This window comes from Macaca mulatta, chromosome 20, assembly GCF_049350105.2.
Source record: "Macaca mulatta isolate MMU2019108-1 chromosome 20, T2T-MMU8v2.0, whole genome shotgun sequence".
NCBI classification, from domain to species: Eukaryota; Metazoa; Chordata; class Mammalia; order Primates; family Cercopithecidae; genus Macaca; species Macaca mulatta.
Window position 1 is genome coordinate 63,152,827 of NC_133425.1, and position 23,973 is coordinate 63,176,799.

General features: G+C 44.8%; 1 protein-coding gene across 3 annotated transcripts in view; it reads left to right on the forward strand.

Moving 5' to 3' along the window:
* CTCF (CCCTC-binding factor) overlaps positions 1 to 23,973 on the forward strand; it is a 78,113-nt gene that overhangs the window by 38,247 nt on the left and 15,893 nt on the right. For 2 of the 3 annotated variants that reach the window (XM_015126406.3, XM_028841525.2), the window contains exons 3-7: positions 7,419 to 8,208; positions 8,543 to 8,713; positions 13,989 to 14,122; positions 19,094 to 19,214; positions 19,849 to 19,998. In XM_015126406.3, the coding sequence (XP_014981892.1) occupies positions 7,428 to 8,208; positions 8,543 to 8,713; positions 13,989 to 14,122; positions 19,094 to 19,214; positions 19,849 to 19,998 (1,357 nt within the window). In that variant the 5' untranslated portion in view covers positions 7,419 to 7,427. The remainder of the gene's footprint in view (positions 1 to 7,418; positions 8,209 to 8,542; positions 8,714 to 13,988; positions 14,123 to 19,093; positions 19,215 to 19,848; positions 19,999 to 23,973) is intronic. The other variant, XM_077984321.1, reaches the window with a different exon arrangement.

Genomic DNA, 23,973 nt, shown 5'->3' on the forward strand with positions numbered 1-23,973 from the left:
CTAAGAAGCTCCAAGGTTATGCCAGTGCTGCTGGTCCTCAGACCATATTTTGAGTAACACAAGTACAAAGCTATGCTGCCCAGTACAGAAGCCGCTAGCCTCATGTTGCTGTTGAGAATTTAGAGTTTTACTGGTTCAGATTAAGATATGCTGTAAATGTAAAATATAGCTGGGCATGATGGCACATACCTGTAATCCCAGCACCTTGGTAGTCTAAGATGGGACAATCACTTGAGACTGGGAGGTGAAGACCAGCCTGGGCAACATAGTGAGAGCTCACCTTTACAAAATTAAAAAAAAAAAAATTAGGCTGGGAGTGGTGGCTCACACCTGTAATCCCAGCACCTTGGGAGGCTGAGGCGGGCGGATCATGAGGTCAGGAGATCAAGACCATCCTGCCTAACATGGTGAAACCCCATCTCTACTAAAAATACAAAAACAAAATTACGTGGGCGTGGTGGTGGGTTCCTGTAGTCTCAGCTATTCAGGAGGCTGAGGCAGGAGAATGGCATGAACCCGGGAGGCAGAGCTTGCAGTGAGCTGAGATCACACCCCTGCACTCCAGCCTGAGCGACAGAGCAAGACTCCCTCTTAAAAAAAAAAAAAAAAAAAAAAAAAGTCCGGCATGGTGGCTTATGCCCGTAATCCCAGCACTTTGGGAGGCCGAGGTGGGCAGAGCACAAGGTCAGGAGATCGAGACCATCCTGGCTAACAGAGTGAAACCCCGTCTCTACTGAAAGTACAAAAAATTAGCCAGGTGTGGTGTCAGGCGCCTGTAGTCCCACCTGCCCGGGAGGCTGAGGCAGGAGAATGGCGTGAACCTGGGAGGCAGAACTTACAGTGAGCCGAGATTGTGCCACTGCACTCCAGCGTTGGCAACAATGCAAGACTCTGTCTCAAAAAAATAAATAAATAAATTAGAGGCCAGGCATGGTGACTTATTCCTGTAATCCTAGCACTTTGGGAGGCTGAGGTGGGCAGATCACTCAAGCCCAGGAGTTCGAGACCAGTCTGCGCAACATGGTGAAACCCCACTTCTACTAAAAATACAAAAAAATTAGCCCGATGCTTGGCATGAACCCGCTGGAGGCTGAGGTGGGAAAATCACCTGAGCCCAGGAAGTCAAGGCTGCAGTGAGCCGTGACCATTCTGTTGCACTCCAGCCTGGGCAACAGAGGAAACCCCATCTCAAAAAAAAAAAGAAATTAGTTGAGTATGGTGGCATGAACTGTAGTCCTAGCTCCTCGGCTGACTGAGGCAGAAGGATCACTGGAGCCCAGGAATTGGAGGTTACAGTGAGCTGTGGTCCTGCCACTGCACTCCAGTCTGGGCAACAGAGCAAGTCTGTGTCTCAAATATAACAATTTTTTGTTTGTTTGTTTTGGGGTTTTGTTGTTGTTGTTGTTTGTTTTTGAGATGGAGTCTCGCTCTGTCGCCAGGCTGGAATACAGTGGTGCGATCTCGGCTCACTGCAAGCTCCGCCTTCTGGGTTCACACCATTCTCCTGCCTCAGCCTCCTGAGTAGCTGGGACTACAGGCGCCCAACACCACGCCCGGCTAATTTTTGTATTTTTCATGGAGACGGGGTTTCGCCATGTTAGCCAGGATGGTCTTGATCTCCTGACCTCATGATCCACCTGCCTCGGCTTCCCAAAGTGCTGGGTTTACAGGCATGAGCCACTGCGCCCAGCCAACAATTTTTTAAATTGATTAAACCTTGAATTGATATTTTGGACCTACCAGGTTAAGCAAAATAGATTACTAAAATTAATTTCACCTGGATTTTTTTTTTTTTAATTTTTAATATGAATTTTTTTTACTTAAAATTGCAGGTAATGTGGCTTATGTTTGTGGCTTGCATTATATTTCTATTGAATAGTGCCAGCATAGAGAATTTCTATGCTAAACGTAATCTGTCTGAACAGTACTGAGTATATAAAATTAATTATATAGTTAAGGTCATGCTTAGTCTTTTCCAATCAGAGATATAAATGAGATCTTATAATAAAAATGCTAGCACTTTGCTCATTTTTAATTTATAGGCAAATTATAAAGCATTCTACAAAAGTTCTTTGATCCCCACCTTCTGCAGTAACATTTTTTTATGTTTGTCCCCACTGTCATGAACAGCATAGTAAGAGGCCTTTGCATTGGATGTTGTATTTTTCTCTTGGTTGTTGAGAACAAGGGACTAATGAAAGAAAGAAGGTAGTGGCAGAATAAACCAACCTGGCAACTCAACAACCTCGGAGTTTACCATGAGCCTTGTTTTTCTCTAGGCATATGGTGGGGTTTGCTGAATCTGTCCAAAAATGTATGTTGCTTCAAGCCTGGCTTTTGCCCTTAAAAATAGATCGTTTTGAGAAAATTTTAAGTGCTAAACTGTGTCTTTATTTTATCAGAAACACATTTGGAGCAAAGTAATGGCCACAAGAACCTCAGAAAACTTTGTTGTGCCAAAGATGAGCTGGTGTTGAGAGGAGTGGATCAGACGTAAAGTACAGAGTGAAAACAGGGAGATGACAGTGGGAACTGTGTCTGGATGAAAAGACAGCTTGACTGAAGGGGAAAGTGCTAGAGGGCAAGACATAAATCTGAATAGGTTATCATGGGGTCAGGTGAGCCTGAAGGGCTTTGTGAGCCAGAAGGGTGGTAAGTGCATCAAGCAGTTTTTGCAAAAATAGAGACACACTTTTTGAGGAAATTAAGTCCTGTTCTTTGTGAAATGAGTTAACCTTTACTTCTCTGCCTAGAAAGTGTAAGTGGTTTTCCTTTGCCAGCCATCTGAGGTATTTTGTTATTCAAGACTGTCCAAATTATGGGGCAACCAGTACATCTTTCACCTGTCTTACAGCCCTCTCCTCTGTCCTGTGCTTTAAACCAGTTCTTTTTCTTACTTATAATTCCTACATGTATTTATTTTACCCAAAAATCCAGACCCTTCCCCTATAAAATACACCCTCTGCCCCCCACTGTCAAACTCTGCCTTTAAATGTCCTGCTCGTGTTTCAGGGTTCCATTCAAATTCCACGTTTATGAAGCATTTTTCTATCACACCTGGTTATCTTTCTCCAGACCTGCCTCGTATTACCTTGAGCCATTGTACTACTTATTTCATCCTTTATGTTAGACAGTAACTCCTAGAATGTAGGACCAGGCCTTGCCCGTCTCTCTGTAGTTCTTGTACTGCCTCGCAGGTGGTCCTGGCTTAAGGAGTCTTCTCTGACTGCTAACGTGGATATAATACAATGTTAAGGTGCCTAGACAGAGAATTAGAGAAAAGTATCAAAGTGTCTCTAATAGAAGTAGCAGAAGCTTCGTTTGAACTGTATTCTTGGCCAAAAATACAAAACACTTTAATGTTGTTGTTGTTGTTGTTGTTGTTGTTGTTGTTGTTTTGAGACACAGTTTTCACTCTTATTGCCCAGGCTCCAGGCTGGAGTGCAGTGGCACTCAACTCATTGCAATCTCCGCCTCCAGGGTTCAAGCAATTCTCCTGCCTCACTCAGCCTTCCAAGTAGCTGGGATTAGAGGCACACCCCACCACACCCAGCTACACATTTTGTTTTATTTTATTTATTATTATTATTATTTTAATTTTTTTTTTTTTTTTTGAGACAGAGGCTCGCTGTTGCCCTGGGTGGAGGGAGTACAGCTCACTGCAACCTCCAGCTCCCAAGTTCAAGCAGTTCTCCTGCCTCAGTCTCCCAAGTAGCTGGGATTACAGGTGTGTGCAACCACACCTGGTTAAATTTTGTATTTTTAATGGAAATGGGGTTTTACTGTGTTGGCCAGGCTTGTCTCGATCTCCTGACTTCAAGTGATCTGCCCGCTTTGGCCTCCCAAAATGCTGGGATTACAGGCATGAGCCACCACGCTCGGCCCTTATTTTACTCTTGTTTAGGTGATGTCATTCACAAGGTTTTTGTTTTTTGTTTCTGAGACCAAGTTTCGCTCTGTCACCCAGGCTGGAGTGCAGGGGCACGTTCTCAGCTCACTGCAACCGCCACCTCCAGGGTTGAAGCTCTATCTCGTGCCTCAGCCTCTGAAGTAGCTGGGATTACAGGTGCGCACTGCGCCGCCTGGCTAATTTTTGTATTTTTAGTAGAGATGGGGTTTTGCCATGTTAGCCAGACTGGTTCTGAACTCCTGGCCTCAACTGATCCACCAGCCTTGGCCTCCCAAAGTGCTGGGATTACAGGTGTGAGCCACCGTGCCTGGCCCATTCACAAGATTTAAGAGCCAAAAACTATGAATTGGCCGATTTGTTTTCTGCTTTCTATTATATATTCAATTTGGTTAGCATTTATTGAGTAGTTACCAGCCTGGGCACAGTGCTAAACAGTAACAATCATGGCCGGGCATGGTGGCTCACACCTCTAATCCCAGCACTTTTGGAGGCGGAGGCAGGCAGATCACAAGGTCAGAAGTTCAAGACCAGCCTGGCCAACATAGTGAAACCCCATCTCTGCTAAAAATACAAAAAATTAGCCAGGTGTGGTGGTGGGCACCTGTAATCCCAGCTACTCAGGAGGCTGAGGCAGGAGAATCACTTAAACCTGGGAGGCGGAGGTTGCAGTGAGCCGAGATCATGCCATTGTCCAGCCCAGGCAACAGTACGAGACTGACTCAAAAAAAAAAAAACCAAAATAGTAAAAATCGGCTGGGCGCAGTGGCTCACGCCTGTAATCCCAGCACTTTGGGAGGCCGAGGCAGGTGGATCACGAGGTCAGGAGATCGAGACCACCCTGGCTAACACGGTGAAACTCCATCTCTACTAAAAATACAAAAAAAATTAGCTGGGCGTGGTGGCGGGTGCCTGTAGTCCCAGCTACTTGGGAGGCTGATGCAGGAGAATGGCGTGAACCCGGGAGGTAGAGCTTGCAGTAAACTGAGATTGCACCACTGCACTCCAGCCTGGGCGACAGAGCAAGACTCCGTCTCAAAAACAAAAATAGTGAAAACCACTTGTTGGCCAGGCCCGGTGGCTCACGCCTGTAATCCCAGCACTTTGGGAGGCCTATGCAGGCAGATCACAAGGTCAGGAGATCGAGAGCATCCTGGCTAACAGTGAAACCCCATCTGTACTAAAAATACAAAAAATTAGCCAGGTGTGGTGGCAGGCATCTGTAGTCCCAGCTACTCAGAAGGCTGAGGCAGGAGAATGGCGTGAACCCGGGAGGCGGAGCTTGCAGTGAGCAGAGATCTCACCACTGCACTCCAGCCTGGGCGACACAGTAAGACTCCATCTCAGAAAAAAAAAAAAAAGCCCCACTTGTTAGATGTGGATCTTATCCTCAGGGAATTCATGATTCATTGTTGGGAGAGAAGTGAATGTCAAGTTGATGGTATGACATGGGCAGTTTTGTGTGGTGTCTACAAACAGGGCCATTGCAGTCTGGATCTAAGTTCTGAGTTTAGCTGCAAAAAACAAGGTCAAAAAACTTTGACAGGGTGGGGAAAATGGGGAATTGCTGCTCAGTGGGTATAAAATTTCAGTTATGCAAGATGAATAAGTTCTAGAGATCTGCTGCACAACATAGTTCCTATATTAATCATATGGTATTATGCACTTTGAATTATGTTGAGGATGGATCTCATGATAAATGTTATCACCAAAAACAAAAATACAAGGAAATTTTGGAGGTATGTTTAGTGCTTTTTTTTTTTTTTTTTTTTTTTTTTTTTTTTTTTTGAGACGGAGTTTCGCTTGTTACCCAGGCTGCAGTACAGTGACGCAATCTCAGCTCACTGCAACCTCCACCTCCCGGGTTCAAGCGATTCTCCTGCCTCAGCCTCCCAAGTAGCCAGGATTACAGGTATGTGCCACCAAACCCGGCTAATTTTGTATTTTTAGTAAGGATGGGGTTTCTTCATGTTGGTCAGGCTGGTCTCAAACTCCTGACCTCAGGTGATCTGCTCACCTTGGCCTCCCAAAGTCCTGGGATTATAGGCGTGAGCCATGATGCCCTTAATATAGCTACCTCAATAAAGCTTTTTACAAAACATTGGCAGGCCCGGGCAGAGTGACTCGCTCACACGTATAATCCCAGCATTTTGGGAGGCTTAGGTGGGAGGATTGCTTGAGCCCAGTTCAAGGCCAGTCTGGAAACATGGCAAGACCCCATCATTGCAGAAAATTAAGCTAATTCATATATGCATCATCTCACATCCTTGTCATTTTTTGTGATGAGAACACTTAAAAATCTGCTCTCAGTTATTTTCAGGTGTACATTATTAAGTATAATAGTCATGTTGTACAATAGATCTCTTGAACTTATTCCCACTAACTGAAATTTTATGTCCTTTGACCAATGTCTTCCCCACTACATGTGTAAGATTTAAATTAGTTTTGTTAGTAATTCTTTAATATCATCAGATATCCAGAGTTGAAATTTCTAATTGTCTTGTGCACATCTTTTTCTTTTTTTTTTTTTTGAGACAGAGTCTCGCTCTGTTGCCCAGGCTGGAGTGCAGTGGCGGGATCTCTGCTCACTGCAAGCTCTGCCCCTGGGTTCACGCCATTCTCCTGCCTCAGCCTTCCGAGTAGCTGGGACTATAGGCGCCTGCCATCATGCTTGGCTAACTGTTTTTGTATTTTTAGTAGAGGCGGGGTTTCACCATGTTAGCCAGGATGGTCTTGATCTCCTGACCTCATGATCCACCCGCCTCGGCCTCCCAAAGTGCTGGGATTACAGGCGTGAGCCACCGCGCCCGGCCTGTGTCACATCTTTTTCATCATTTATTGGTTTGAATCAGGATCCAAAGAAGATTCACGCATTGTAATTGATTACTGGTCTCTTAAGACTCTTTATATCAGAGTTTCTCAACCTCAGTGCTCTTGACATCTTGGGCCTGATAATTCTTTGTGGTGGAGGACTGACCTGTGCCTTGGAGGATGTTTAATAGCATCTCTAGCTTCCACCCACTAGATACCAGTAGCACATCCCAGCCCAGTAGTGACAACCAAAAATGTCTTAGCCAAATGTTCCTAGAGGCAGAGTCACCCCAGGCTGAGCACCACTGATCTACTGGTTCTCCCTCCAGTCTTCTCTTTATTCTTCTGGTTATCTATTTGCAGAAGAACCTGAGTATAATCTTGCAGTGTTTCCCTCAGTATGGATTTCACTGATTTAATCCCTGTAGTGTAATTTAACATCTTCAGTCACCAATTTCCTGTTAATTGGGTTTGATCTAGAGACTTGATTGGTTTCGGAGTTTTTGGGTTTGACAAGATTGCATTATAGGTGTGGTTTTTTCTTTCATCGAGAGGCACATAATGTCTGTTGTGTCTTTTTTTAATATTAACAACCATTGATGCCTAATTCATTCACCACAGGGTCTTTATGTTTTAAAATGTATGTTTTTATTTAGGCTGCTTTGCTTTAAATAACAATCTGTGTTCTCCCTTAATAAAGGCAGGGGAAATGGAAGGTGAGGCGGTCGAAGCCATTGTGGAGGAGTCCGAAACTTTTATTAAAGGAAAGGAGAGAAAGACTTACCAGAGACGCCGGGAAGGGGGCCAGGAAGAAGATGCCTGCCACTTACCCCAGAACCAGACGGATGGGGGTGAGGTGGTCCAGGATGTCAACAGCAGTGTACAGATGGTAATGATGGAACAGCTGGACCCCACCCTTCTTCAGATGAAGACTGAAGTAATGGAGGGCACAGTGGCTCCAGAAGCAGAGGCTGCTGTGGACGATACCCAGATTATAACTTTACAAGTTGTAAATATGGAGGAACAGCCCATAAACATAGGAGAGCTTCAGCTTGTTCAAGTACCTGTTCCTGTGACTGTACCTGTTGCTACCACTTCCGTAGAAGAACTTCAGGGGGCTTATGAAAATGAAGTGTCTAAAGAGGGCCTTGCGGAAAGTGAACCCATGATATGCCACACCCTACCCTTGCCTGAAGGGTTTCAGGTGGTTAAAGTGGGGGCCAATGGAGAGGTGGAGACACTAGAACAAGGGGAACTTCCACCCCAGGAAGATCCTAGTTGGCAGAAAGACCCAGACTATCAGCCACCAGCCAAAAAAACAAAGAAAACCAAAAAGAGCAAACTGCGTTATACAGAGGAGGGCAAAGATGTAGATGTGTCTGTCTACGATTTTGAGGAAGAACAGCAGGAGGGTCTGCTATCAGAGGTTAATGCAGAGAAAGTGGTTGGTAATATGAAGCCTCCAAAGCCAACAAAAATTAAAAAGAAAGGTAAAACAAGTTTATCCATAGTGGTTTCATAAAACCATTTTGGGATAAGCACACAACACAGTGCCTATGCAAGTTGTTTTATATTAACCGTATTTGTAAAAGGTCATTATGTGGGTACAGTTCTTTAAAACCAGTCTAAAGTAAGTTTTTTTACAGATCAAATGCTCTGTTTTTAATCCCAAAGAAGAAGTAAATGTATCAATGATATGAGATAATTATGACTTATATTGGGTTTTGTTATTAAAAGCTAATAAAATATATTTGTAGAAATTTAAGATTAGGATTAATCTTAACACTTTGAAACTCTGCAGCAAGTGTTTTATTTTGCACATAGGTGTAAAGAAGACATTCCAGTGTGAGCTTTGCAGTTACACGTGTCCACGGCGTTCAAATTTGGATCGTCACATGAAAAGCCACACTGATGAGAGACCACACAAGTGCCATCTCTGTGGCAGGGCATTCAGAACAGTCACCCTCCTGAGGAATCACCTTAACACACACACAGGTGCTGGATAAGAATGTTGGGGGCTACAACAGCAAATGCTCAGACTTGGCTTTTTAATATTCATTCAAGCTCACTCCAGTGGGAATTTAAAGGAAGTTTTTATTATTTCTTATGATGCCCTTTTTGTAATCGTGATTTTATTGTAAGCACTTGGATTTAGTTATTATAGACAAATGTAAAGAAAATTTAATGAAAAATAACAACACCCTGTCTCTTAAAAAAAAAAAAAAAGAGTCTCTTGCAATAGATGCCTGGTACTCTGAGGAAGAACATTAGAAATAGAAGTGAAATCCCAGTGAAACCCCGTCTCTACTAAAAATACAAAAAATTAGCTGGGTGTGGTGGCGGGTGCCTGTAGTCCCAGCTACTCGGGAGGCTGAGGCAGGAGAATGGCGTGAACCCGGGAGGTGGAGCTTGCAGAGAGCCGAGATATCCCGCCACTGCACTCCAGCCTGGGCGACTGTGAGTCTCCATCCAAAAAAAAAAAAAACAACAAATGGAAGTGAAATCTTACCTTTATTTACAAAAAACAAAACAAAACAAAAAAAGGCTGGGCAGAGTGACTCATGCCTGTAATCCTAGGACTTTGGGAGGCTGAGGTGGGCAGATCACTTGAGATTAGAAGTTGGAGACCAGCCTGGCCAACATGACAAAACCCCATCCATCTCTACTAGCAATACATAAATTAGCTAGGTGTGGTGGCGGGTGCCTGTAATCCCAGCTACTCAGGAGGCTCAGGCAGGAGAATTGCTTGAAACCTGGGAGGCAGATGTTGCAGTGAGCTGAGATAGCGCTACTGCACTCCAGCCTGGGTGACAGTGAGACTCTGTCTCTCAAACACACCATACCATTTTTTGTTTCTGGTTGTTTCAGGATAAGTAATTCATAATTTCAGAATGGAAAAGTTAAGGCACCGTTCTTGATAATTCAAACATTTATTTGAGCACCCTACTTACTTTAGTGTTCAGATATTCTGATATTAGCTTCATGTTGGCTATGGCCAGGTTCCATGAGGTCTAAAGTAGAGGGACTGTATGCACTAAACCTCTCTTTAAGCTCTCCTGGGCTGTTTGTTATTCCAGTGTAGGAACTTAGTTGCAAGTCTTCTCACATGGTTTTTCATGCAGAATAACTTTCTTCTGTCCATATTCTGTACTTCATTTCATATGACAACTCTTGTTTTTGTTTTTCAGGCTTCTAAAAATTTCTAATGACAACTCTTGTTTTAGATTTGTTTGTGCTGGTTGTCAGATGACCATGATCAAGTGGGTGTTAATCATAAACAGTATGCTGTACATTGGCACATTCTTCACTAATATGACTGACTTTTAAACATCTCTATAATTTCTACTCAGACACTTGATAATATGTTTTATTTGATACTTTGAAGACACTAGGATGGGGCATATGACTACGTAAAAGTAACTGGGTAATCCCAGCACTTTGGAAATCCGATGGGAGGTAGATCACTTGAGGCCAGGAGGTCTAGACCAGCCTGGCCAACATGGCAAAACTGCCTCTGTACTAAAAATACAAAAAATCAGCTGGGTGTGGTGGCACACGCCAGTAAACCTAGCTACTTGGGTGGTTGAGGCAGGAGAATCACTTGAATGCGGGACATAGAGGTTGCAGTAAGCCGAGATTGTGCCACTGCACCCCAACCTAGGTGACAGAGCAAGACTCTGTCTCACCAAAATCAATAAATAAATGGCCCCATGACAGGACTTCCCAGGATGGGTGTGCCTTGATGTGGGCATTCTCTATCTAGTCTTCAGCTTTGAAAGTAAGAGGTGCAGTCTGGTTACTCAGCAGATTTGGCAGGACTAATTCATATCAACAAAACCCGCAAGAGCAGACAGGTGCCTACACAAGAGTATCAGTTTATGGTGAAGAGTATACCTTTTCATGTTCCAGATGCAGTTGCATTGTATTCTAGGGGGCGCCATTGCCTTTGTTATGATGCTGTAGCGGCCAGGCACCATAGCTCTTGCCTGTAATCCCAGCACTTTGGGAGGCCGAGGTGGGTGGATCACCTGAGGTCAGGAGTTCAAGACCAGCCTGGCCAACATGGCGAAACCCTGTCTCTACTAAAAATATAAAAAATTTAGCTGGGCGTGGTGGCGCATGCCTGTAGTCCCAGCTACTTGGAAGACTGAGGCAGGAGAATTGCTTAAATCCAGGAAGCAGAAATTGCAGTGAGTGGAGATCACACAATTGCACTCCAGCCCAGGTGACAGAGCGAGACTCTGTCTCAAAAAAAAAAAAGATGCTGTAGCAGTTGAAAGCTAACTTGGTGAGGATGAGCCTTGATGGCTGGGCATGGTGGCTCACACCTGTAATCCCCGCACCTGGGGAGGCCGAGGCTGGTGGATCACTTGAGGTCAGGAGTAAACCCTGTCTCGACTAAAAATACAAAAATTAGCCAGTTGGCTGGGTGTGGTGGCTTATGCCTGTAATCCCAGCACTTTGGGAGGCCAAGGCAGGCGGATCACCTGAGGTCGGGAGTTTAACACCAGCCTGACCAACATGGGGAAACCCCGTCTCTACTAAAAATACAAAATTAGCTGGGCATGGTGGCACATGCCTGTAATTCTAGCTACTCGGGAGGCTGAGGCAGGAGAATCGCTTGAACCTGGGAGGTGGAGGTTGCAGTGAGCTGAGATCGTGCCATTGCACTCCATCCTGGGCAACAAGAGCAAAACTCGGTCTCAGAAAAAAAAGCCGGGCATGGTGGCTTACGCCTGTAATCCCAGCACTTTGGGAGGCCGAGACAGGCAGATCACAAGGTCAGGAGATCGAGACCGTCCTGGCCAGCATGGTGAAACCCCGTCTCTACTAAAAATACAAAAAAAAAAAGCCAGGTGTGGTGACACGTATCTGTAGTCCCAGCTACTGAGGAGGCTGAGGCAAGAGAATTGCTTCAACCTGGAAGGTAGAGGTTGCAGTGAGCCAAAATCGTGCTACTGCACTACAACCAAGGCGACAGAGCAGGAGACTCCATCTCACAAAAAGAAAAAAAGAGGATGGGCCTTGAGTGAAGGAATGTAGGTGGTCATGTGGCGCAGCCTAATGGAAATCCCTGCTCTACAGCAGTGTCCACTTCTTTGCTAATTGCCATGCTTATGTCTGCCAGGGGCAGGCCTCTTTCTCCCCTGGATAGTACTAGGTAAACACCAGCATTTATTTTTTAGCTTACTTTTTTCTAAAAGAAGACCAGGCATGGTGGCTCACACCTGTAATCTCAGCAATTTGTGAGACCGAGGCTGGAGGATTGCTTGAGCCCAGGAGTTTGAGACAAGCCTGGGCAACGTGGCAAGACTCCATCTCTACAAAATAGAAAAAATTAGCCAGGCATGGTGGTGCAAGCCTGTAGTCTCAGCTACTGGAGAGGCTGAAGTAGGAGGATCACTTGAGCCTGGGAAGTCAAGGCTACAGTGAGCCTTGATCCTATCACTGCACTCCTGCTGGGCAACAGAGGAAGACCCTGGCTCAAAAACAAGGAAAAGAAAATTGGATGCCGGCCGGGCGCGGTGGCTCAAGCCTGTAATCCCAGCACTTTGGGAGGCCGAGACGGGCGGATCACGAGGTCAGGAGATCGAGACCATCCTGGCTAACACGGTGAAACCCCGTCTCTACTAAAAAATACAAAAAACTAGCCGGGTGAAGTGGCGGGCGCCTGTAGTCCCAGCTACTTGGGAGGCTGAGGCAGAAGAATGGCGTGAACCCGGGAGGCGGAGCTTGCAGTGAGCTGAGATCCGGCCACTGCACTCCAGCCTGGGCGACAGAGCATGACTCCGTCTCAAAAAAAAAAAAAAAAAAAAAAAAAAGAAAATTGGATGCCACTTTTCTTACTCTTGTTAATTGTTTTACTTCTCATCCATACACCATACTCTACACTTTTCACAGGAAGAAGTCTGTGCTTTACCGTTAGATCCATGGTGGTTCTAAAGAATCAAATTGAATGAACAAATGAACATTCCTTGGAATTGCTTACTTTTTATTATACTCCAGTCACTCTTCCTCTCCACCATTCTCTTCATTCTCTAAGAGAATCATTTCTGCAGATGGCTGGTTCTATTCATTACATTGTGGCTCTTCCTAATTGTATTCTCAAAGGCAGCCTTCTTTTGGTTTTAGTGTTTGGTATTACCTTGCTGTCACCCCTTAGCTGCTGCCCACAATTACAGATGATCACTAGTCTGTGAAACTGGCATTGCATTGTGCTATCAGTTTTGTCTCTAGGATTCCTTCAGTGAAAGACAAGAAATGTAGAGAGTATATTATTCATAAATGTTTTATATTGGATGAATTGACATTCAGAATGATCACAGCATATTAGACAAGGGTGCTTGAAAATCATTTGTTTAAATCACATAAAAGGCAATACTATGTAAAGCCTGTGATAAGCCTGTGAAATTCCTTATCAAGAGAGACAAATATAGAAAACAAGCTATATGCTTGTGGTTTTTTGTTTTTGTTTTTGTTTTTTTTTTGAGACAGAGTTCGCTCTGTCGCCCAGGCTGGAGTGCAGTGGCGCGATCTCGGCTCACTGCAAGCTCCGCCTTCTGGGTTTACGCCATTCTCCTGCCTCAGCTTCCCCAGTAGCTGGGACTACAGGTGCCTGCCACCACACCCGGTTAATTTTTTGTATTTTTAGTAGAGACGGGGTTTCACCGGGTTAGCCAGGATGGTCTCAGTCTCCTGACTGCGTGATCCGCCCGCCTCGGCCTCCCAAAGTGCTGGGATTACAGGCATGAGCCACCACGACCGGCCATGCTTGTGTTTTTAAAAGAAAGTTTCAGAATATGGACAGCCCAATGGCCCTATATTTATAGTCATAATACAGTGAGATTTGAGAAACGGGATCTTGCCATGTTGCCCAGGCTGGTCTCAAACTCTTAGCCTCCCAGAGTTCTGGGATTAGAGGCCTGAGCCACCAAGACCAGTCTCTATTAACTTTTAATCCATAATGACCAGGATATTCACAAAATAGGAATAAGAAGGTTTTTATGATGTTAAAAGGCAGCAGATTCAGATGGGTAATTAAGAGAAACTAAATGTTTGGCATGTGTTACGATATCCCGGCGTTAGTATTATAAATCCATCCAGGCCCTCCCATAGTTTTTGGAGCTCACTTTTGGATCTACTTACAAGCTACTGCAATTGATGGGATGACTAGGGTTCAGTCTCAACAGCAGTTCTATGCCACACATTGATATCTGTCATTAACTGTGCCCTTGATCTTGCTCTTCCTGTTATTCCATCCTTTCTCTAGGTACTCGTCCTCACAAGTGCCCAGACTGCGACATGGCCTTTGTGACCAGTGGAGAATTGGTTCGGCATCGTCGTTACAAACACACCCACGAGAAGCCATTCAAGTGTTCCATGTGCGATTACGCCAGTGTAGAAGTGAGTGTTCAGCTTTTTGTTGGTATCTGTCTTAGGCAGGCCATGATGTATTTCTGTACAAAGCTGTAACTACCCAAACTGACTTAAGATGAGGTAGAAAAATGTTAGTAAATTATTGGCTGCGTGCAGTGACTCAAGCCTGTAATCCCAGCACTTTGGGAGGCTGAGGCGGGTGGATCACAAGGTCAGGAGATGAGACCATCCTGGCTAACACAGTGAAACCCCGTCTCTACTAAAAATACAAAAAAAATTAGCCAGGTGTGGTGGCAGGCGCCTGTAGTCCCAGCTACTCGGGAGGCTGAAGCAGGAGAATGGCGTGAACCTGGCAGGCGGAGCTTGCAGTGAGCCGAGATTGCACCACTGCACTCCAGCCTGGGCAACAGAGCAAGACTCCGTCTCAAAAAAAAAGGAGACCGGGCGCGGTGGCTCAAGCCTGTAATCCCAGCACTTTGGGAGGCCGAAGTGGGCGGATCACAAGGTCAGGAGATCGAGACCATCCTGGCTAACACGGTGAAACCCCGTCTCTACTAAAAAAAAAAATACAAAAAAACTAGCCGGGGCGAGGTGGCAGGCGCCTGTAGTCCCAGCTACTCGGGAGGCTGAGGCAGGAGAATGGCGTAAACCCGGGAGGCGGAGCTTGCAGTGAGCCGAGATCCGACCACCACACTCCAGCCTGGGCGACAGAGTGAGACTCCGTCTCAAAAAAAAATAATAAGAAAAATGTTAGTAAATTATGAATACTCCCACACAACACCCTTCCCCGAAAAAAACTTATGAGTGTGAAAGATTTACCTGTTAAAAAGAGTACCAGTATCTGGCCGTGTGTGGTGGCTCACACCTATAATCCCAGCACTTTGGGAGGCCAAGGCGGGCGGATCACCTGTGGTCGGGAGTTTGAGACCAGCCTAACTAACATGGAGAAACCCCATCTCTACTAAAAAATAAAAAATTTAGGCTGGGCACGGTGGTTCACGCCTGTAACCCCAGCACTTTGGGAGGCCGAGGCGGGCAGATCATGACGTCAGGAGATCGAGACCCTCCTGGCTAAAATGTTAAAACCCCATCTCTACTAAAAACACAAAAAATTAGCCGGGCGTGGTGACGGGTGCCTGTAGTCCCAGCTACTCGGGAGGCTGAGGCAGGAGAATGGCGTGAATCTGGGAGGCGAAGCTTGCAGTGAGCCGAGATCCCGCCTCTGCACTCCAGCCTGGGCGACAGAGCGAGACTCCATCTCTAAATAAATAAATATTAGCTGGGTGTGGTGGCACATGCCTGTAATCCCAGCTACTCAGGAGGCTGAGACAGGAGAATCGCTTGAACCTGGAAGGAGGAGGTTGCAGTGCGCCGAGATCGCGCCATTGCACTCCAGCCTGGGCAACAAGAGCGGAACTGTCTTAAAAAGAGTACCAGTTTCACATGTTAGTACAGGCAAATTCTGTCAAACTTAGAAAAAAAACTGTACCCAGAGCATTTTAAAATGGTAGGTTTAGGCGGGGTGCGGTGGCTCACGCCTGTAATCCCAGCACTTTGGGAGGCTGAGGTGGGCAGATCACAAGGTCAGGAGATTGAGACCATCCTGGCTAACACGGTGAAACCCCGTCTCGACTAAAAATACAAAAAATTCGCCGGGCATGGTGGCAGGTGCCTGTAGTCCCAGCTACTTGGGAGGCTGAGGCAGGAGAATGGCGTGAACCCGGGAGGTGGAGCTTGCAGTGAGCCAAAATCACGTCACTGTACTCCCGCCTGGGCAACAGAGCAAGACTCCATCTCAAAAAAAAAAAAAAGCTAGGTTTATCAGTTTTATTATTTGAAGCTACACTGTTACCAAAACTGGGTCAGAAAACTACCAAAAAGAAAACTTATCCTCAGAAAGAAACAAAAATTTTAAATGAAATTATTAGCCAGTGAGCCAACCTAATTTAGTAATACGTTCTAAAAAATAAGTGATACTGAATATATCTGAAACACAATGATAGTTTATCATTGGGATATTACTGATATATATTACATTGAAGGATTGAAGAAAAACTATATTATTTCTGTAGATGGGAGGGAGCGCTAAAATTCAGTAATTGTTAATTACTGTTTAATGTCCTAGCAAGTTAAGTATAGGAGAAAATTTCTTTAATGTGTTTAGGCTGGGCACGGTGGCTCAATGCCTTTAATCCCAGTACTTTGGGAGGTTGAGGTGGGCAGATCACCTGAGGTCAGGAGTTTACCAGCCTGGCCAACATGGTGAAACCCCATCTCTACTAAAAATACAGAAATTAGCTGGGCACGGTGGCACGCGCCTGTAGTCTCAGCTACTCGGGAGGCTGAGGCAGGAGAATCATTTGAACCTGGGAGGTGTAAGTTGCATTGAGGCAGGATCACTCCACTGAACTCCAGCCTGGGTGACGAGTGAGACTACCTCAAAAAAAAAAAAAAAAGCATATATATACCAGAAATGTATAATAAACTTATCCTAATTAATTCTGAAACATTGAAAGTATTTCCACTAAATTCTGGAATGTGACAAGATATTCATTCTTAATGTTACTGTTTCAACGTTGTACTGGAAATCCTAGCTAATAGAATAAAGTAAGAAATGAATTATTAATGGAAAGATAAAACTGTTATTTCTTGCAGAGAGATTTGCTTACAGAGAAAATCTAAGAGTATCAAAACAAAAACTTAGAGCGGGAAGAGTTCAGTTCACTGACCAGATATAAGATAAGCATACAGAAATCAGTAACTTCTATAGTGATAGGAAGGTGTAAAATGGATTCTAATAGCAATAAAATAACTTAGGGATAAACTGAACAACAAAAAACAGTATCTGGCTGGGCATGATGGCTCACGCCTGTAATCCCAGCACTTTGGGAGGCCGAGGCGGACAGATCACTAGGTCAGGAGATCGAGACCATCCTGGCTAACACAAACAAAATACAAAAAATTAGCTGGGCGTGGTGGTGGTCACCTGTAGTCCCAGCTACTCAGGAGGCTGAGGCAGGAGAATGGGGTGAACCCAGGAGGCGGAGCTTGCAGTGAGCCGAGGTCATGCCACTGACCTCCAGCCTGGGCGACAGAGCGAGACTCTGTCTCAAAAACAACAACAACAATATCTATGAAATCTACATGAAGAAAACCTCAAGCTTTTCCAAAGGACATGAATAAATGAAGAAACATTACAAGTTAATTCTAACTTTCAGCTGGAAGAATAAATGTGAATGGCTAAGATAAATTTGAAAATAGAATGAGGGGCTTATGTAATTGGATTTTGTAAAACTATAGTAAATGAAACCAGTGTGATATTGCAGCAGGAATAGATAGCTCATTGGAACAGAGTGGGTTCTGGTACATACGAGTTAACAGGTTAAATAGGGAAATCTTGAAGGAAGAGAGTTAGTAATGCTATTAGGATAGTTATCGACTTATGTGTTGAAAACTTGGTGTGTAACACTTATAACTGGGGCCGGACATGGTAGCTCACCCCTATAATCCCAGCACTTTGGGAAACCAAGGCGGGTTGGTCACCTGAGATCAGGAGTTCGAGACCAGCCTGACCAACATGGTGAAACCCCATCTCTACTAAAGATACAAAAGTTAGCCAGGCGTCGTGGTGTGTGCCTGTAGTCTCAGCTACTTGGGAGGCCAAGCCAGGAGAATTGCTTGACTCTGGGAGGTGGAGGTTGCAGTGACCCACAATCGTGACACTGCACTCCAGCCTGGGCAACAGAGCGAGATTTCATCTCAAAAGAGAAACCAACAACACTTAAGAGTGCAGTGCTTGTTTTTGTTTGTTTGTTTTTTCCTTAAAATTGGGAAATTTTTTAAATTTTTCAAAACAAACATTGAAACATTAGTGAATGTTCAAAGCGCTTTTTGGGGCAGGGGGTGCGTGGGGGACAGGGTCTCTCACTCTGTCGCCCAGGCTGGAGTGCAGTGGTGTGATCATGGCTCACTGTAGCCTTAAACTACTGGGATCAGGTGATCCTCCCACTTTAGCTGCTCCTCATGTAACTGGGACTACGGGCATGTACCACCACACCCATCTAATTTTTGTATTTTTTGTAGAGACAGGGTTTTGCCATGTTGCCCAGGCTGGTCTCGAACTCCTGACCTCAAGTGATCTGCACACGCCTTGGCCTGCCAAAGTGCTGGGATTACAGGTGTGAGCCACCGCACCCTGCCCTCAAAGCACTTCGTAGAATCAAGTTTGAAAGTCACTGTTTTAGTATAAGGTATCCTGCAGGGGACTAAAGGATGGATAATGGGAGGATGATAGATGAGAGGCCCTTCGAGCCTGGCCTGTCTAGAAAACCCTAATGATAGGAAAAGAGGATGAGTGGAATTAAAACATGTATTCAGTAACTCAGGATTTGGAACAAATTGATCTGTAAATAGGCATGGATTAGTTTTAAACTATTACGGAAAATTTCAAACATGTAGAAGTAAAGATTGTAATACATCCTCATGTGCCTACCACCCAGCTTAAACAGTTACTAGTCACATGCAATCTTTTTTTTAAGACAGTTTTGCTCTTGCTGCCCAGGTTGGAGTGCAATGGCATGATCTTGGGTCACTGCGACCTCCACCTTCTGGGTTCAAGAGATTCTCCAGCCTCAGTCTTCCGAGTAGGTGTGTGCCACCATGCCTGGCTAATTTTTGTATTTTTAGTAGATAGGGGGTCTCAGCATGTTGGCCAGGCTGGTCTTGAACTCCTGACCTCAGATGATCCGCCCACCTTGGCTTCCCAAGTAATGACCAGTCTTGACTCATCTACACCCGTATTCATTTACCCACTTCTCTTAGATAATGATAAGGATTCGAGAAGCAAAGTTTACAAATAATGAAGAGAGAAGGTTATCTTTTAGACTTCTTCTGTATTCTGAATTTCAGTGCTCCAAAGCTAAGCTTTTGTGCCTAACCTACAGTGCTCATGTTACAGTCTGTGTTAACAGAAGTTAAAGTTTTGTTTTCATATTTCAGGTCAGCAAATTAAAACGTCACATTCGCTCTCACACTGGAGAGCGTCCATTTCAGTGCAGTTTGTGCAGTTATGCCAGCAGGGACACATACAAGCTGAAAAGGCACATGAGAACCCATTCAGGTAGGACTTCTCCACTCCTTACTGTATTAATGAGCTGCTTTTCAGTGAATCCCATGGGACCCTGTGGACCACTGTGTGCCCCCATTGTTTATGCAAATGGAAGACTGGCATGAAAATAGTATGGAATTGATTAATGCTTCTCTGGCATATCCTCTGAATTCATTGTTCGGAAAATACATTAGAAAATAGTACCTTTTGTTTTGTTCAACTTGAATCTGCCTATAACAAGAAAATAATACTTTTTAAGGGAGAAATTAAGTTAAAATGGACAGATTTTAATTTTGAAAGTCTGGGTGGATTTCCTAACCCACCTTATTCAGTTTTCCTGGATACTGCCTTTTCTTAAAAAGAAAAACTTGTGGGTTCCCCATTCAGTCTTCCCCAAAGGTAAGCATTGCTGTAATGTGGAGGATTCCAGAGCAGAGCTGGACAGAGCAGAGGTGGCCAGTAGCAGTTTAGGACTTGGCCATGTCTGAAGATAGACATGATCTGGGCACTGGGACTGAGCCTCAGCCTTCCTGAGACCTGTAGATTCTCTGTGATGTAGCATATCTGCCACCTGAGTTACCCTCCAATTAAATTACAGTATTTATTCATTTCATTTAATGTGTTCAATTCTGTATTTTCTTTAAAGGAGAAAAGCCTTATGAATGTTATATTTGTCATGCTCGGTTTACCCAAAGTGGTACCATGAAGATGCACATTTTACAGAAGCACACAGAAAATGTGGCCAAATTTCACTGTCCCCACTGTGACACAGTCATAGCCCGAAAAAGTGATTTGGGTAAGTAGATCAGTGACAAGTGAAAAACATATTTTGAAGGATTTATATTTTGAAATATGGGGATCATAAATAACTTCACCTTCTGACTCTCATACATTTTATGTATAGGAATGGCCTGTCACTTAGTAAAAGCCATTGCTTAGCTACTTTTTTTTTTTTTTTTTTCCTGTTTCTTCTTTTTCTTACTGTAGTCAGGCCACAAGATTCTGTCCTGAATAAAACTCATCTATAAGTTAATGGGAGCTGTGATGGGAGGAAACAGAGTACACCTTTTTTTTTTTTTTTTTTGAGACGGAGTCTCGCTCTGTCGCCCAGGCTGGGGTGCAGTGGCCAGATCTCAGCTCACTGCAAGCTCCGCCTCCCGGATTCCCGCCATTCTCCTGCCTCAGCCTCCCGAGTAGCTGGGACTACAGGCGCCCGCCACCTCGCCCGGCTAGTTTTTTGTACTTTTTAGTAGAGACGGGGTTTCACCGTGTTAGCCAGGATGGTCTCGATCTCCTGACCTCGTGATCCGCCCGTCTCGGCCTCCCAAAGTGCTGGGATTACAGGCTTGAGCCACTGCGCCCGGCCCACCTTTAATTAGTAGCCCTCCTTCCCCAAATAGGAAAGTAACATAGTGTAATTCAAACTCAGGTCATTCTATTGTATTTTTTTGAGAACATCTGTACTTTCTCTAAGTAATGGGACTATTTTATTGGTTTAGTAGCAACTGTTTTTCTGTGCATAAACTAGAGTTTACATAGATATGGAGTTTATTAATAATATTTAGGCCGGCACGGTGGCTCACGCCTGTAATCCCAGCACTTTGGGAGGCCAAGGCAGGTGGATCACAAGGTCAGGAGATCGAGACCATCCTGGCTAACAAGGTGAAACCCCGTCTCTACTAAAAATAAAAAAAATTAGCGGGCATGGTGGTGGGCATCTGTAATCCCAGCTACTCGGGACTCTGAGGCAGGAGAATGGTGTGAACTTGGGGGACGGAGCTTGCAGTAAGCCGAGATCGCACCACTGCACTCTAGCCTGGGCAACAGGGCGAGACACTGTCTCAAAAAAAAAAAAAAAAAAAAACACATTTAGTGTAACTCATACAGAAAGATAGTCACTTGGATTGCCTGCTGTGTTTTTTTTATTCAAAGCAGAAATAAGTATTGCCCATTGTTTTACTTTTTTGCTCATTGAATTTCACAACAACCATATGAAGTAATGAAGGCTCATCTTACTCTGATTTGATAGGTGATAAGCCTAAGACTCAGAGAGCTGTCTTTACCAAAGCTTTGCAACACAGCTTCTGGGTGGCAAAACCAAGCTAAGTTCTCTTGAGTCTGCCCCAGCTCCTTCTCACACTGGGGTGTATATTAGTACCCAGGCCATAGCAGCAGCTTGTCCATCCCCAGCATAAACATGGCCTGTCTTTCTGCAGCAGTGGTTTTACTCAGAAGAGTTTTGAAGAAACTTTATGCAATTTAGCTGGTGTCTTAACACTTTTTTTTTTTTTTTTTTTTTTTGATACGGAATCTCACTCTGTCGCACAGTCTGGAGTGCACTGGCACGATCTCGGCTCACTGAAACCTCCACCTCCCTGGTTCAAGCGATTCTTCTGCCTCAGTCTCCTGAGTAGCTAGGACTACAGGCATGTACTTCCATGCCCGATTAATTTTTGTATTTTTGGTAGAGATGAGGTTTTACCATATTGGCCAGGCTGGTCTCAAATTCCTGACCTCATGATCTGCCTGCCTCAGCCTCCCAAAGTGCTGGGATTATAGGCATGAGCCACTGCGCTCTGCCATCTTAATACTTTTTAAAATTTATTTTTATTGGGGCTGGGCACGGTGGCTCATGCCTGTAATCCCAGCACTTTGGGAGTCCGAGGTGGGCAGATCACCTGAGATGAGGAGTTCAAGACCAGCCTGGCCAACATGGTGAAACCTCGTCTCTACAAAAATACAAAAATTAGCCTGGCATGATGGCGGGTGCCTGTAATCCCAGCTACTCAGGAGGCTGAGGTGGGAGAATCTCTTGAACCTGGGAGGCGGAGGTTGCGGTGAGCCAAGATTGTGCCATTGCACACCAGCATGGGCAACAGAGACTCTGTCTCCAAAAAAAAAAAAATTATTTGTATTTTTGTATTGCTATGTAATAGTTCTATTAAAACTTTTTTATATAGCCAGGCGCGGTGGCTTATGCCTGTAATCCCAGCACTTTGGGAAGCCAAGGCGGGCGGATCATGAGGTCAGGAGATTGAGACCATCCTGGCTAACACGGTAAAAACCCGTCTTAACTAAAAATACAAAAAATTAGCCAGGCGTGGTGGCTGGTCGCACGTGCCTGTAGTCCCAGCTAGTTGGGAGGCTCAGGCAGGAGAATCGCTTGAACCCGGGAGGCAGAGGTTGCAGTGAGCTGAAATCGCACCCCTGCACTCCAGCCTGGGCAACAAAGCAAGACTCCATCTCAAAAAAACAAACTTTTTAAAAATATTAATATATTAAGCAAAATGCAAATGTTATTTTATATTTTATTTTATTTATTTTCTTTGTTTGAGATGAGTCTCGTTCTGTCGCCCAGGCAGGAGTGCAGTGGCACAATCTTGGCTCACTGCAACCTCCACCTCCCGGGTTCAAGCGATTCTCCTGCCTCAGCCTCCCAAGTAACTGGGATTGTAGGCTCGCACCACCATGCCCAGCTAATTTTGTATTTTTAGTGGAGATAGGGTTTCACCATGTTGGCCAGGCTGGTCATGAACTCCTGACCTCAAGTGATCCACCCACCTCAGTCTCCCAAAGTGCTGGCATTATAGGCATGAGCCATCACACCTGGCCAACGTCACATATATTTTGAAGATCAAACCATGAGCTTGAAGTAAACGACTTTGGGCTCCACGTAAGACCCATGAGTCATACATTCATTCTGGTCGACTGTTAAGAGTTTTGTGTTAGAAATTAAATCTTTCAGGCCAGGTGTGGTGACTCACTCCTGTAATCCCATTACTTTGGGAGGCTGAGGTGGGCAGATCACTAGAGTAGTTTGAGACCAGCCTGGCTAACATGGTGAAACTCTTGTCTTTTACTAAAGAAATACCAAAATTAGTTGGGCATGGTGGCAAGTGCCTGTAATCCCAGCCACTGAGGAGACCAAGGCAGAAGAATCGCGTGAACCCGGGAGGTGGAGGTTGCAGTGAGTAAGATCGTGCCACTGCACCCCGGCCTAGGCAATAGAGTAAGACTGTCTCCAAAAAAAATTAGCCAGATGTGGTGGTGCACACCTATAGTCCCAGCTATTTGGGAGGCTGAGGCAGGAGAATTGCTTGAATCTGGGAAGCGGAGGTTGCAGTGAGCTGAGATCTTGCCACTGCACTCCAGCCTGAGTGACAGAGCGTGAGACTCTGTCTCACAAAAAAGAAAAAAGCCAATTCTAAAAAAGTTTGTATTTCCTCTTTGAAAACAGGTTAGATTTTACTCTCATAAATAGGTAGCGAGTGAAAAGTGAGAGCTCTCCTCTCCCTTACCTCATTCTACTCCCAATAATTAGCTCTCTTTAAGTTTGGTGGGATGTCACCTCAGTTGATACAACTTGTAGCACTGTAAATACATAAATTAATGATCCCAAATGTAGCTAGGCCCTCACTGCTTCTAGCTATTCCAGCTGTTTGTTCTTGTCAGGTGTGCTCCAGTTCTTCTTTATGAGTCAGCGAATTCATTCCACAATATTTGGTGCTTGTTATATAGAGTTGGGCACCCTACTCTTACTTTTTTTTGTTGTTGTTGTTGAGATGGAATTACCTTCTTGTCACCCAGGCTGGAGTGCAATGGTGCGAACTCAGCTCACTGCAAACCTCTGCCTCCCAGGTTCAAGTGATTCTCCTGCCTCAGCCTCCTGAGTAGCTGGGATTATAGGCACATACCACCATGCCCAGCTAAGTTTTTTTTTTGTATTTTTTAGTAGAGATGGGGTTTCACTATGTTGGTCAGGCTGGTCTTG